Below are 13650 nucleotides of genomic sequence, written 5' to 3'. Positions count from 1 at the left end.
AACTTCAAAGGTAAATATTTAAAATTACTCAGAAGGCTACGTCTGTCTGCTGCCGTTTCCTCAGCCCTGCCACGCCACAGCTCCCCATCAGATGGCAGCGCTGTCCCGCCGGTGCCGAGCGCCGCCCGTGCCTTTCCCAGCGGGAATTATTTATCGGTCTTGGATTCTGCTGCGGAATGTGCCAAGTACACAAACACATCTGTCTTTACACATACTGCTGCCCAATTCGTATTATTTTGAAAATACATGATTGATGTTTTAAGACGGCAGAGGCATGCCTGATACAATTTTATGGCTCCTGTGCATAGAGTGTTTTGTTTGCATTTTTAATGTCATCACTGCTGTAACTAGGATTGCTGCAATTAAAAGATCTTCCTAGTAATACTGGATACTGAATCGAGTGTTAGAATAAAATCAGTTAAGTAATTAAGCTTACCACTCATCTAGTCCTTGATCTTACTAGTGTCCCTGATGTGCCATTCAGAAGAACTGACCTCAATTCCGCTGAAAAATCTGCATTTTGCATAAATTACTACTATAACGGTTTAGTAAGTGCTCTCACTAAGATGCTGTCTTTTCTACATGCAGAATAAGTAAGCTGGGGTCAGGCAGTGATTTTGAAGCTTACTTCCAGCGACTGGGAATTGCATCAGGCAGAGCTCGTTACACCAAGAATAGGGTAAGACTGACAGATTGCTTGAAGAAGTTTGATAGTGCTGAGCAGTCATCCTGTTAAAAGCATTTATTCGTAATTAATAAAAAAGCTTCAAAGCATCCTTGACTGGTTTGTATATCAGTGACATTTCTTAATTTAGCAAGAGACCTAAATGTTTGGAGAATGAAACATTTTACAGTGATGTGTATATTCTATAGCATGTCAAGTTCACAGAGAGGTATTTATAGAGTCTGATTGAAGGTGGATAGCTTGTTCCACCATGCTATTAATAGTCCCCTTAATACACAAATCTTCCATAGTTGTGTTCAGAAAAAGCTACACAAGGTAAAAAGGAGCTCTGATCAAGGCCTTTTGCTATCCAAACTCCAAATTGTTTTCACTCTTGGAGAAGGCAGCCTCTGTGCAATTGAACTGAAGGAAGATCTGTGTGGGTAGAGAGAAGGAAGCTTGCTCACTTAATCCTGTGCAACAGTCCACAGATTCAGATTGGTTTGATTTTTTAAATGGGAATACACAAAAATGAAGGATAGTAAATTGTGTTTTGTAGCGAAGAGCTTTTTGATTTGGAAACCATACAAAACATCAGAGTCGTAAAGTGATCAATACATCTTTTAACTGCAGTCAGAATACAGGGCATTGACAAATTTCCTTGCTCTTTTCCAGAAAGCAGACAAATTCAGCAATTATCCTGTTTATCACACTGTGTATGAGACATTTGAGCTAGTGGAAAAATTTTACGACCCCACCTTCAAGAAACAGCTAACAATTGCCCAGTTACGAGGCAAACTGGTTTATGAACTGGCAGATTCCCAGGTCATTCCATTCGACTGTAGAGACTACGGGGAAGCCTTAAAAGGATACAGCAACAGAATTTATAAATTGGCCAAGAAGCATGAAGAACAGCTGAAACTTTACAAAGTATCATTTGGTGAGTAACAGCCACAGGACTGTTTATTTGGTGTATTAATTAGAATCGTGCAGGGACATGTTGCATCTCTCATAGCTCTGCAAATTAATTCTTTCCAGTTTGAATTTTGCCATCACAGTAAAGAGCCTCTACTTTTTTTTTTTTCCAAACACAACACAGGTTTAACACATTATTGTCTTGATAAGAGAGTTCTAACAATTTACATGCATATTATTAATTACAGGCATTATTACAGTACTCATGGGCAGTCAAGGACCTCAGATGTAGGATGAAGAGGTATCTCAGCCTGCTTCTCACTTTCTTACTTTAAAAAAAAGACAACTCAAGTGCTTATGGCAACTGCTTTGAACCTGAAGGCCATAGGTGTCCATTCCTCTTCATCCAAAACTTTATCTGATCTTGGGGAGCTTCACCATCTCTTTCAGTGCCTGGTTGCCATTTTTAAGCCACAGGAGCACTTTCTCAGCTTTCCTGCATGAATACATCTATTTGCTGAGCACCTGAGCACATTGTTCTGGAGCCCATAAAACAGGTCTAAAGCAGCAGAATGCTCTGGATCCCAGGCTGGGATCGTTTCCATGGTCATTTTCTGTCTCCCCTTTTTTTTTTCTTCTTTTTCCTTCTTGCCTTGACCACTCCTTGTGTTTCTGCACCAAGGAGATTTTTCAGTCAGTCCTAAGTAATTTCCTACCTGATAGACTCATGATTTAGAGATATAAACCACCTTTTGGAGATGCAGTCCTCATTTGGGGTATGTGAAATATTTTAAGTAAAATTGAACCCACATTTGGGGAAAATTAAAAATTACATTTTAAATATCATGTAATAATCTAGGTGAAAAATTGTTGACTATTTTGAAAAGACATTCTTTTTTGTTAAAAGGCCTCTTGAGACAGAGGAAACCTTGTGTGATGGATCATCTGGTCTGAGATTCTGTAGAACACCAAGAGTTTTTCAATATGTTCTAGTATTCACTGCAGCATGTCTTGTAAGACAAATTCTATTTTTTTTGCAGTAGTAGAACATCTATTAAAATATCTGTGAAATAACTTATTTTCATTGTTTGAGTTTCTATTTTCAGTATAAAAGTTGCACAAACTGCTTCCTGACCAACACATTTATTCTTGTTCCTAGAATCTAGAAGCACTCTTCTATTTTTAGCTTTTTTTTCCCAAATAATACTGAAACCTCTCCTTAATAACTTTATAAATGTGTCATTATGGCTATTTTTTACAAAGCGTGTTTTTCAGTCTTATTATGATTTTCATGGCTTTTCTCTGATGCCTGATGAATGTTATATTATTTCTTGTATGAAGTTATAATTTCTATTTTTTTATTTATTCTATTGCTCCAGAGTACATCAAATAACATAGGTAGGTTTTACAATACTGTGAAAATTAAAGTTTATTTCACTCAGCATTTTCATAGAATTGGTTATTGACACACTGAATATCAGAAAATTGTTGATTAAGCCTGACTGAATCATATAACTGTCCTTTAAAATAATAGATAAAAGTTCTTATTTGCATTTGGATTCATATTTTAGCTGCTCATCTGCAACAATGAAGGCTGCAACCTTTTCTTCATAAAATATGTGATTGTTGTCATGGGCTATCAGGAAATAATGTTTTCAAGTGGGGAAAAAAAGAAATGTGATGTTTTCTAAAATAATAACATTAAATAGCTAGTGAACATGAACACAAAGTTTCTTACATATTTTTCAGATGATTTTTTTTTCTCTTAAATCCCCTTCTACTGCTTCTGAAAGATAATCTGTTGCAGTGTTATGACCATGATGTCAGCAGGGCAGAACTCTTCCCCCTGGCAAACTTAGAGCTCTTGCCACAGGGTTGTGGACAAGTGTGAATTCTCACCCTCACGAGGTGATGTGTCCCTCTGAGCTGCAGTCTGTAAACAGCTTGCATACATAAAATCTGTGCCTCCATTTGCACCAACTAAACAACAGCAATAAGACAAAAAAGAAGCAAGTGTAGGCTTGTGATGAATAAATAAGTTTGCTAGAAATAGAAGAGCAAATGAGACTGAGGAACAGCTTTCAACAGGAGTCCTGGGAACAGAAAGCCTGTCACGTGAAATTGGGTGATAAATCTATAAACAGTGAAGGGATAGTAGTTGCCAACAGAGGACTGGATTTAGGGAATGATCTAATCATATGTCCCATCCTCCTTCACAATTGAAGAGAGGATACTCAGGTTTAGCCAAAGTTTTCTGAAACTTTTGGGCAAAAATTGCATGTTTTAAACTTTCTAACTTTCTTTCTAATTGAGTTGAGTTTTGGTGTGGCCATAAGTTAGCCTTGTAACATCCACCTGTGATTTATTCTACAAAAATTTCTTGCATTAATCTGTATTAAATAGAGCCTTCCGCAAGAAAATACAGCTGCTACTTCCATTAAAAGGGGAAAAAAAACTCCTCTAAGTAAGTTTTTTCACATGTCTCAGATGTACTAGGCTGGGACAGGGCAGGAAAAAGCAGCAGCCATTCCTGCCCACCTGCCTGCACAGTCAGGCAAACCCTGGTGTGAGTGGCAGAGTGGCAGTGGGACAGCATGGAGGGAGGGACAGCATGTGGCAGAGACACCTCCTGCGCTGCAATTCCATTGTGCAGCAGGCACAGGACTTGGCTGCTTTAACCTGCTCTGTCTGTCCCTGTGTGCCTGTGTCTGTCCTCTCTGTCCCCGTGTAATAGCTGTGCCTTTTGTGCCTCACCTAAAACTGCTCAATGCACATATCACACTCTCCTGTTGTGCTGTGAATCTTTCTCTGAGAGCAAAATCCTGCTGTTCTTGCACAGCCTTCTGGAACAGCTGGTATTTCTGATGGAAGTCAGGCTTTTTATACCTGAACACCGCAGTGCATTTGTTAAACAGGCAACTGCAGAGCTCTCAGCTTGCAGAGACAGCCAATTTTTTGCTTGCAAGGCTGAGGGAAGATGTATGGTTGTGAAAGCTTTACCAAGCATTCTGCTTTACTGTTGCTCTCATTGCAAAAGGTATTTGCTAGTAGTGCAGCTCTTTAAAGTCTGCACTAGGGAAACCAATCAATTATGGAAAGACAACAAAATTAATGCTATTGTATCAGCAGGACAAATGTAGTTCTCCCACTGGGCAACTGAAAGGTATATTTGGCTTAGTGAATACTATGACGTTGTTCATATAGTCCTTCCATTCCTAGATCCTCTTTTTTCTGCTGTTGTGAACTTCTCAAAGGCTGCTGCTGAATTTCACAGAAGACTTGAACAAGTCGACAAGAAAGAGTAAGTCAGGCAAAAAAAAAAAAAAAAAAAAAAAAAGTTATATATATGTATATGTATTTATTTCTGTCCTAGTTTGCCTTAGGTACTCAGAGTGGCAGTTCTTCTCCTACTACACAAGGATTCTCTCTGATTAGTGTAGAACAGAGCTCTGAACTCTGAGACAGGCAGTATCTTTTAAGATGAATTAGCAGATACAAGAATGTTTCCTGTGATTGATAGTACAAGCTGTAGAATTTATTACTAGTATCAGTTTGTCATTAAAATTAGTGTAATACATGGAAAGGCAGGCAGCAATGAAAGTTAGAGTTGGACTGAGATCTCTATTTAGACACCTACACTTGAGTTTGTAGGTGATGCCAGAATTCATACTTTCAGCACTTCAAAGACAGGGGATGATTTTTCAGAGTATCTGAGATATCCATATGATGCTTGAAAGCCTAAGGGCCCTGCAGGATTCTTGTGCCCTCTGAGTGCAGTGACTGCAGGCCACATATGGTATCAGTTGTGTTTAGGCAGCTGAATCCCATCCTTACTGTTACTGTATAGATTAGAACAGGACTATGGACATTTGGCTTATGGGTGGATACCAAAATTTAGCTGTCTTCATCTATGTAAATCTCAGTCTTGCTCTCCCCTCTGTTAGGTGGCATCTTTCCAGTGCCATTTAATACTAAGCAAGTATCTGACACTCTCAGAAACTTTCCCCATTTTATTTTGCATAGTGTGAAATGTTGTTTTCTAACACAGAGGATTCAGAATCTCCATTTGCAAAACTTCATATTTTTTGTGAACTGTAGGCCACACTTTTTTTTTTTTTTTTTTTTCTTCTGTCAATAAAAAAAGAGAAGTGTTTTAAAGGATACTGGGAAGCCATGTTTCCCCTCTGTGTGACATTTCTGTCTGCCTCTCTTGCAGCTCGGTTGCAGTGCGCATCATGAACGATCAGCTGATGTTGATAGAAAGAGCTTTCACTGATCCTCTGGGCTTGCCAGGAAGGAAGTTTTACAGGTGAGGCTAAAAGTTTCTTGACCTGCTGTCTAAGGTGCTCTATTTTTGCAGCTGATTGGTCAATTGAATTCCTGTATAGTTCTCACAGAAATTACAGCAATACATTGCTTTAAGAACAGTGAGAGTAGTGGACTTTGTTTATAAACCTTACAGAGAACTCCTTGGCTACATCAGTCTTGTGGAACCAAATTCCTCTCTTTTGGCTCTCTATCACCTGTGGTCAAACAACACCACCATTATATACTTTTATACATGTAGATGTGCAGTCCTTACTACTGCTGTTACAACTTGCTCTTGTCATCGTCTGCAAAGTGAGGATTGAGTGGAGAATGAATGAACTGTACCGAAAAGAAAGGTGAAAGGAGGGTAGAGCAAAAGGGAGACAAGAAGGAGAGCAGACATGTAGTGATGGTCAGTTGAAGAAAAAAGCCGAGAAGGGAGAGCTTGGAGACAATTTGGAGAGGGGAGAGACCTCTCAGCACAGGATAAAGGCCTGTGAGCTGTGCTACAGGCTATCTGTCCAGCTTTGGCTGCTTCTACAGGTGCTCCAAAAAGCTTAAACAACTCACTACTCTATCCTGTCTAGAAACCCAGTGCTTTTATTAAGAGTACCTGACAAGAAGCCAGCTTTCAGTGTCAGGGGTGTGAGTACCTCACTTTGCTCTCAGTATCTCCCTCTTCCTAACAACTGGATGGATACATCTGACTCACTGATAGATGGCTTTCACGTCATGCCAGAAGTCTTTCAGGCAGGTAGAACTGAGATTCACACTTCTATCCTCCTAAGGTAAACTGTCATTCGCACTTGGAGAAGAATGAAGTTATTTCTAGAAATTCTCTTGTTGGGTGTTTGGAACTGTCTGGGGTTTTTTATTATTAGTTCTTACTTGCTTGGATTTATTAATGTAATTTTAATGCTTCTTTTCATCTGGGAGGACTCTTTCACATGGTGCAATTGTGCTTTGATACTTCATAGTTATAATCAATTTAAGGGCAAATCTGCAGCTATTCATTTTTTAGGAAAAAAAAAAAACCCTGTACCAAAACATATTGACATTTTGTGCAGTTCTGGTCCAATATGATTACTACTTTTCTGAAGAATTCATGCTTTTCATAAGAATTCACCCACAGATTTTTTTCCCCTTCTTTTAAATTCCTTTCCCAGGTAAGTAATCTGCTGACCATCATGCAGCCACTTTGTTGTTTTTGAGGTTTCTATTCCATTTCTCACAATACACTTATAACTAGTTTTATTCCCTGTTCTAGACTGACAAATTACTTTGTCAGGTTTGTTGAGCTCCCATTTTCAAAAAGCGTAACATGGTTTTGTTCCTAATTAAACAAATGTGTCATCCCTTCCCAAGGAGAAGGCCACCTGACCTAAATCCGTGCCCTTTCCTGTGGATGTTGCTCTTGGGACTGTTCCTATCGTTTTAAAGACCAATTTCCTGTGTATTTAGTAAGTTCTGATCTTCCTAGGATTCATGGCTGCTTTATATAGTACAATGCTTTATACAATGAACATGCACTCACACCCCTTTAATCGTTTCTATTGCTTAGGATAATTGCCTTTTTTCTTCTTTTCCCACAGACACATCATCTTTGCTCCAAGCAGCCACAACAAATATGCAGGAGAATCCTTCCCAGGAATCTATGATGCCATGTTTGATATCGAAAGCAAAGCTGATCAACATGAAGCCTGGGAAGAAGTGAAGAGGCAGATTTCCATTGCAGCCTTCACTGTGCAGGCAGCAGCAGGAACACTGAAGGAAGTGGCATAAGATGATTGAAACCTCATACAGTAGGGTCTGGCACGCAGAGCTGTCAGGCTGCTGCAGTGGCCCTGTATCCCCAATTGAGTCTCCAGCCTCCCAAACCACATGGCGGGTGAGCAGAGCTTTGTGTGTCAGAGAACTCTTGAGCTGGGAATTGCTGCATCTCTGGTACCAAAAGAACCATAGCTTTGTGAACAGCCCTGCATGGAAGCAAATTTGGTTGTGGGGAGAAGTGGGAAAAGGGGGAGGCAGAGATCTGAGAGATCTGCCAACTTTGAGGACCCAGTGTTTTGGATGTACAGTTTTGGATGTACAGTTACAAAAAACAATTATTTGCCAAGCTAATTTTGTCCACAGCAGTGACCAACAGCACACATTTTGACAGAAAAAATGTAATACTCAGCTTGCCCATTTTTTGGGCATTCGCCCATTTTTATATTAGAAGACACCAAAGGCATCTCTGCATTTCAGAGATGCAGGACTGGTGAATGTTCTTTACACTGATTCGCTTTTGATTAGCTTTCTTTTACTTAAAAAAAAACCAAAGTGACTCCTATTGATTGCCAAGGCAGTACTGGCCATGCTTGATAATCATGGAAATCAGCTGCTTATATGCAGAAATCCAAAAGCATGTTCTCAGTGGAGTTCATGACTATTCCTCTATGCATCTCCTTCCTCTATTTGAACTTTGGAAAATAAAGGTTTTTGGAGGTAACCAAAAGCTGATCTCTATGCTCTTTTTGGCATTTTTCTCTTGTTCCAAACCCACAGCAGCTTTTGTTCCTATTTTTTCCCAGGCAATCTCTTTCATATTTTTTCCACCTGAAGGAGCTGGAGTAACAAACAATTGTTTCTATTAGCTTGGAGCTTGAGATAATTCTTTCTTCAAATAAGACCTGAAGAAAGTTTTCCACCAGGAGCTGATTTTATATTCAAAGAGGAACTGAAATGCATGAGAAGGCCAGTTGTAGAAAACTGTTTAATTTGCATTAAAAAAAAAAAATCTTGCTTCATTTGCCCTTTGGATTTAATTCTCAACTACATGCTTTAATAAAATTGGTAGAATTTTACAGAATCACATTCCAGTTGGGATTGTTCAGCCTAGGAAAGGATCTGGAGAGACCTTAGTTACAGCCTTCCAGTATCTGAAGTGGCTTCAAGAAGGCTGGAGAGGGACTGTTTATAGGGGCATGTAGCAATAGGACAAGGGAGAATGGCTTCAAACTGGAAGAGGGTATGTTTAGAGTAGAAGAAATTCTTTACCATGAGGGTGGTGAGGCACTGGCACAGGTTGCCTAGAGAAGCTGTGGAGACCCTGTCCCTGGAAATGTTCAAGGCCAGGCTAGGTGGAGCTTTAAGCAACTGGTCTAGTGGAAGGTGTCTGCCCATGGCAGGGCAGTAGGAACTAGAGGATCTTTAGGGTCTCTTCCAACACAAAGCATTCTATGATCCTGTGAACAATGAAGACATTTTTGTTGTTCTCTTTACTTTTACCTAACTGGGGACACTCACAGTTAATAAGTTAATCTCTACATCTGTAGCTGAAGTTACTTCTTAAGGATATCTCGCAATGATGTGACTGGCACATAACTGCACTGGGGTTTTTTTCCCCCTTTCTTTGAACCACGTGCCCTTCCTGCTCCATTGTAACTTTACATTAACTGCAACAGGCAGTACTGAATGTGCCCCCAAAGGAGGGTTAGGATATCTAGATGGTGGAAAAAAAGCCATTAGTGCCTCTTCCTTATGAGCAGCCAAACTTGAATATGTCAGTGGTTGCTGCCGTAGGATCAAGAGTATAAGGCAAACAAGGACTTTGTACACTGAAAAGAAGTATTTGATGAAACTTTCTTCTTCCTTCATTTACAGAAATACATAAACCAGTGAACAAATGTTTCATCAGTAAACATAACTCTTTCAGTGGTAGCTAGCCTTTGAGGTTCTGTACTATTACCTTGCTGCTGCAAAAGAACATATAATCTCTCCTTGCTTCCCTGTGCAGTTTGAAGCTGTAAGAATAAATTACAGCTCACAGCAGGCTGAATGCACAGCTGGCATTGATCGCTGTGTTCCTCTTGTCAATTTAATTGATAACTGTGTGGATGTGAGATTCATCATGACCAGCTACATCCTGAGAAGTATACAAAATAGATTAAATCTATTTCCATTCCTGTCCATAAAGTTCTACTGAGGGAAAGTGATATGCAAACCCTTATAAATAAGGAAACCAAATCACTTACAAATGGCTTATACTAATTTCCACAAAAACTCTTATTCTTGAATTGAAAGGATCAGTTACTCAGAGCTCCAATTGCCTTAGTAGAGAATCTTATGCTCTATAGATAAGCAAACAAGCCTCTGTTGCTGTCACTCAGTACAAAGAACAGCCCTGCCTCCCCATAATTTTGAAGCGTGGGAAGGGAATTTTTCACACTCTCTTTACAAATGGATAACACTGGATCACCTACTCTGACCTTCCCCAATTCCATTTGCCCAGTTCCTTAACTGGCTGAAGCAATCAGTGAATCTTACAACTGGGAGAAACTGACCCTTCAGCCTAGACTGGAGCCGCAAAATAATCTGGCAAAATTAAACTTGGATGGACCAAGTAGCACCTGGATATTTGGATTTTCAATTGCCTCTTTAGAAAATTAGTTCCAAAGGGACTGTGTGTGCAAATTTATTTCAGCTTGGAGACAATTTTAGCAGGACCTGTTGCATTAATACAGGAGGTCGTAGTTTTAAACTGGAGAAGGGTCAGATTAGATACAAGGATTTTTACAATGCAGTTGAGGAAACACGGGAACAAGCTGTCCAGATTGATGGTAGATGCCCCATCCCTGGAAACATTCAGGATGAGAGTTCTGAATAACCTGATCTAATTGAAGATGGCAATGGGATTGGACTGGATGGCCTTTAAAGGTCCCTTCCAACCCAAACCTTTGTTTGATCCTATGACTCAGATTCTGTTATCGTTGAAATACCTTTGGTTTGCCTTTGGAAAGAAATCTGTAACCCTAGGTGCTGGAACCTCCAGGTGACAGTGTCAAACTCATCTGGGGACCTCTCTCTGTAGCTGATAGAAACTGGATACACTCAGCATGACCTGTTGGTTTTGTTTTTTTTTAATCTTTAAATTCCTCTAGTTTCATTCATGGGATTTCAGTGTACAGTTTACAGTGCTATTGAAAAAGCCGAATAATGGTGAACATCATGAACTTCCCTATGGCAGAGAAGACAACACTAATTAAATGAAATACAGAACTCTTGCTTCTGCTGTTTGGAGCAGAACTGAAGTGCTCTGTTGCTCACTGAACAGCACCTACTCACAGAAAGTGTCCCTAGAGAAACCATTAGGAGCTGAATATAGCAAGCGGTCTTTGTTAAGGTAAAAGATTGTTCTCATTACACCACTGAGACTTTGCCAGTAAGAATCTATGCAGTCAAGGATGTTCCTGTCAGCATTGACAGTGCTTCTCCTGATGCATGCTACACCCTTAAATATCTTCTTCAGGTTGGGGAGCTCAAGGAATCTAGGAGGAGGAGGAGGACTAAGAATGCTTTGTTAGACACCCCATGCAGGAAGGGCTGGACCTGGTTCAAATAACTCCAAACATGTTCCAACCTTTAATTAAGGGAAAGAACAGGAGAGGCAATAATAGAAAAACATTTCACAGGAGAGTATTGGATAAGAATAGACTTGCTAAGTTTACATGGCACTTCCCCAGATGTGCTTTGTTAGCTTGCTGACAGTGCAGCTGACGTGTTCCTGATGCTGCCAGCCACATTACTTCCAAACTTGGTTGTACTTCTAGAAGGAAACCCAAGTCACAGTTGCTGGACACAGTGACTGTTGTGACAACACACTTTGTAGCCTGTAAGAAGCAGGAGCTCAGGCAGAGGAAACATGGTCAGCTGAGAGCACTGAAAGATTTAGATCTCTCTGAGGCCGCTCATCCTTTCAGATATTCTGGAACTAACACCCCCCTACTGAAGCATTGCTTTTGTTTTCTCAGCTCGGTCTACTAAGCCATATTTCCATACTCTCCACCAGAGGCATCGTGCCTGGACACCTCCTGCCTGCACTAAAGCTTTCTTCAGTCTGCAGCATGCACCATGTTATCCTGGAACTACCCTTACAAGAGTGTGGGTACTGACAACCAAATTATAGGGTCATCCACTGCCATGGGAAAGGAGTCAAACAAACATGCTCAACTCTTAACTGTGTGATCAAAGAATGACTAGTCTCTATTGTTAAAAGAAAAAGAAAGGATAGTACAAACCTTTCAATAGAAAAGAGTTATATTTATGAGCTGTTTCTCTTCCTGGGACCTCCATTATCCAGAAGTGCCCCTTCTCCAATCACTCCATGTCAGCAGTTGTCTACAACACATCCCATGCTCGTTTTCAAGGCTCCTACATGTATCCCTCTGCAACATGGCACTATAATCAGAAGTATGTTGCTCTACACAGTAAATCTGCTTTAGTTTTAGTAGTTACATAAAAAAGTCTACACCAAGCAGCTACACAATGAGAAACAAGATAAACCAAGTAAGACAATAGCCACCTGGACATGAGGAAAGTTTTAACAGCCAAACGAGCCAGAACAAAGCTTCAGACAGGTTAAAAGAAGTTCAGACAAAGCAAGCCTAGCAGGTTCTGGGGCCCTGCAGAGCTGGAATGAAGCTTTTGCCACGCTGCCAGCCACAGGAATCCTGCATTCATTGAACTGTCACCAGAGATTGGCACCTGGGGACTACATGGGGGAGGTCCCAAGTTTTTTGAAGAGCAATCATTAAGGACAGCTCTTTATCCAGTCATATGCACACTTGTGTCCAGCCCTGGTAAACACGAGAAATGGATGAAATTAACCCAGCTTTTCTTTCTATATTTTCAAACCACTCCAGCTCACCTAATTCAGCCTGACTGGACCTTGGTTTTGCAAGTATCATTTGCAAGTATCATTTTGCAGTCTGATAAAAACAACCAGCCTGAGGACCAGAAATTTGTATAGGATTCAGAATGCAACTGCAGGACTTGCCACTTGCTTCTCAGGCAGCACTACACTCTGTTTTGTACTAAAACACACTTACCAGAATATGGAGAACCTCTGGCAAAATCTGTCAGGTGTCTCATGGCTACTGCTTAGTCTGCACAGGTGAAGAACACCTGCAATGCGCGGAGGAAAAGGGAGGAGGTACAACACTGCAGGCTGCAATATACTCCTGAATAGTTATGCTTATTGAAGTACCCTTATGGGACAGTTTAAGGTAAAACACATGTGCATTATATAATACAATTGTGAAATACAAACACTCATTAAAATGACACATGGTTTAGCTTAAGAATTATGCACCCAGCATTTGGGTATTGCCACTAAACCACACTGAATTTTTGGCCACTTTTCATTGTTCCAACCATACACAAGTCTTCAGGCAATGTATGCCAATATAACTGTTTAATAATAAATGCAACAAATTGAATTGGCTGCTTTGTAAAGTAAAATGTTGTTGAGGAAAAATAATAGCAGAAGAAGCGCTGACCAATACCACAGTGCTCACACAGCAAGATGAACCCTTACAAAGGTATGTGAGAAAAGTATAAAACACTGTCAAGTTTAGCAGTTGGGAGTTGTTGCTTTGTTTTATCCTTAGCATGTCTTCTCTGAATTATTTTTTCAACAAACATGTGACAGTCTTTCTCTCGTAAAAGCTTATTTTCAATTACATTTCAATATCCTCCATTCGTTTTACCAACCTTCTCTTCTTTACAGCTGTTAATCACTCTTGGAAAGCACAAGCATCCCACTTAAGTTACCCAGTTAAGTAAAACTCCGGTAACAGAAGAGCCAACAAGCTTCCAGTTCACAAAGCTGCAGTTGAAGAACTAAAACTACTTCTTTATTGTAGGTTTTGCTCATGAGTAGACACTCCAATGTTAAGTGCTTTCACTACGGGCAGAATGTTTAAAATTTGGGTTCTTTATGT

The 13650-nt window shown here is 40.1% G+C and overlaps 1 protein-coding gene across 2 annotated transcripts in view; it reads left to right on the top strand.

Annotated features, from left to right (window-relative positions):
* The window catches only part of LOC310924026 (N-acetylated-alpha-linked acidic dipeptidase 2-like), a 29958-nt gene extending 21458 nt beyond the window's left edge, over positions 1-8500 (top strand). Inside the window, exons 15-19 of one of the 2 annotated variants that reach the window (XM_083885039.1) lie at positions 589-679; positions 1340-1604; positions 4799-4880; positions 5796-5888; positions 7480-8500. In XM_083885039.1, coding sequence (XP_083741165.1) covers positions 589-679; positions 1340-1604; positions 4799-4880; positions 5796-5888; positions 7480-7669 — 721 coding nt within the window. In that variant the 3' untranslated portion in view covers positions 7670-8500. Of the gene's footprint in view, positions 1-588; positions 680-1339; positions 1605-1827; positions 3965-4798; positions 4881-5795; positions 5889-7479 lie in introns of those variants that run through there. The other variant, XM_083885040.1, reaches the window with a different exon arrangement.
* Positions 8501-13650: the final 5150 nt, after the last annotated feature.

Source organism: Zosterops lateralis (assembly GCF_965231275.1).
Source record: "Zosterops lateralis genome assembly, chromosome: 2".
Taxonomy (NCBI): Eukaryota; Metazoa; Chordata; class Aves; order Passeriformes; family Zosteropidae; genus Zosterops; species Zosterops lateralis.
This window is presented reverse-complemented; position numbering and strand designations above follow the sequence as displayed.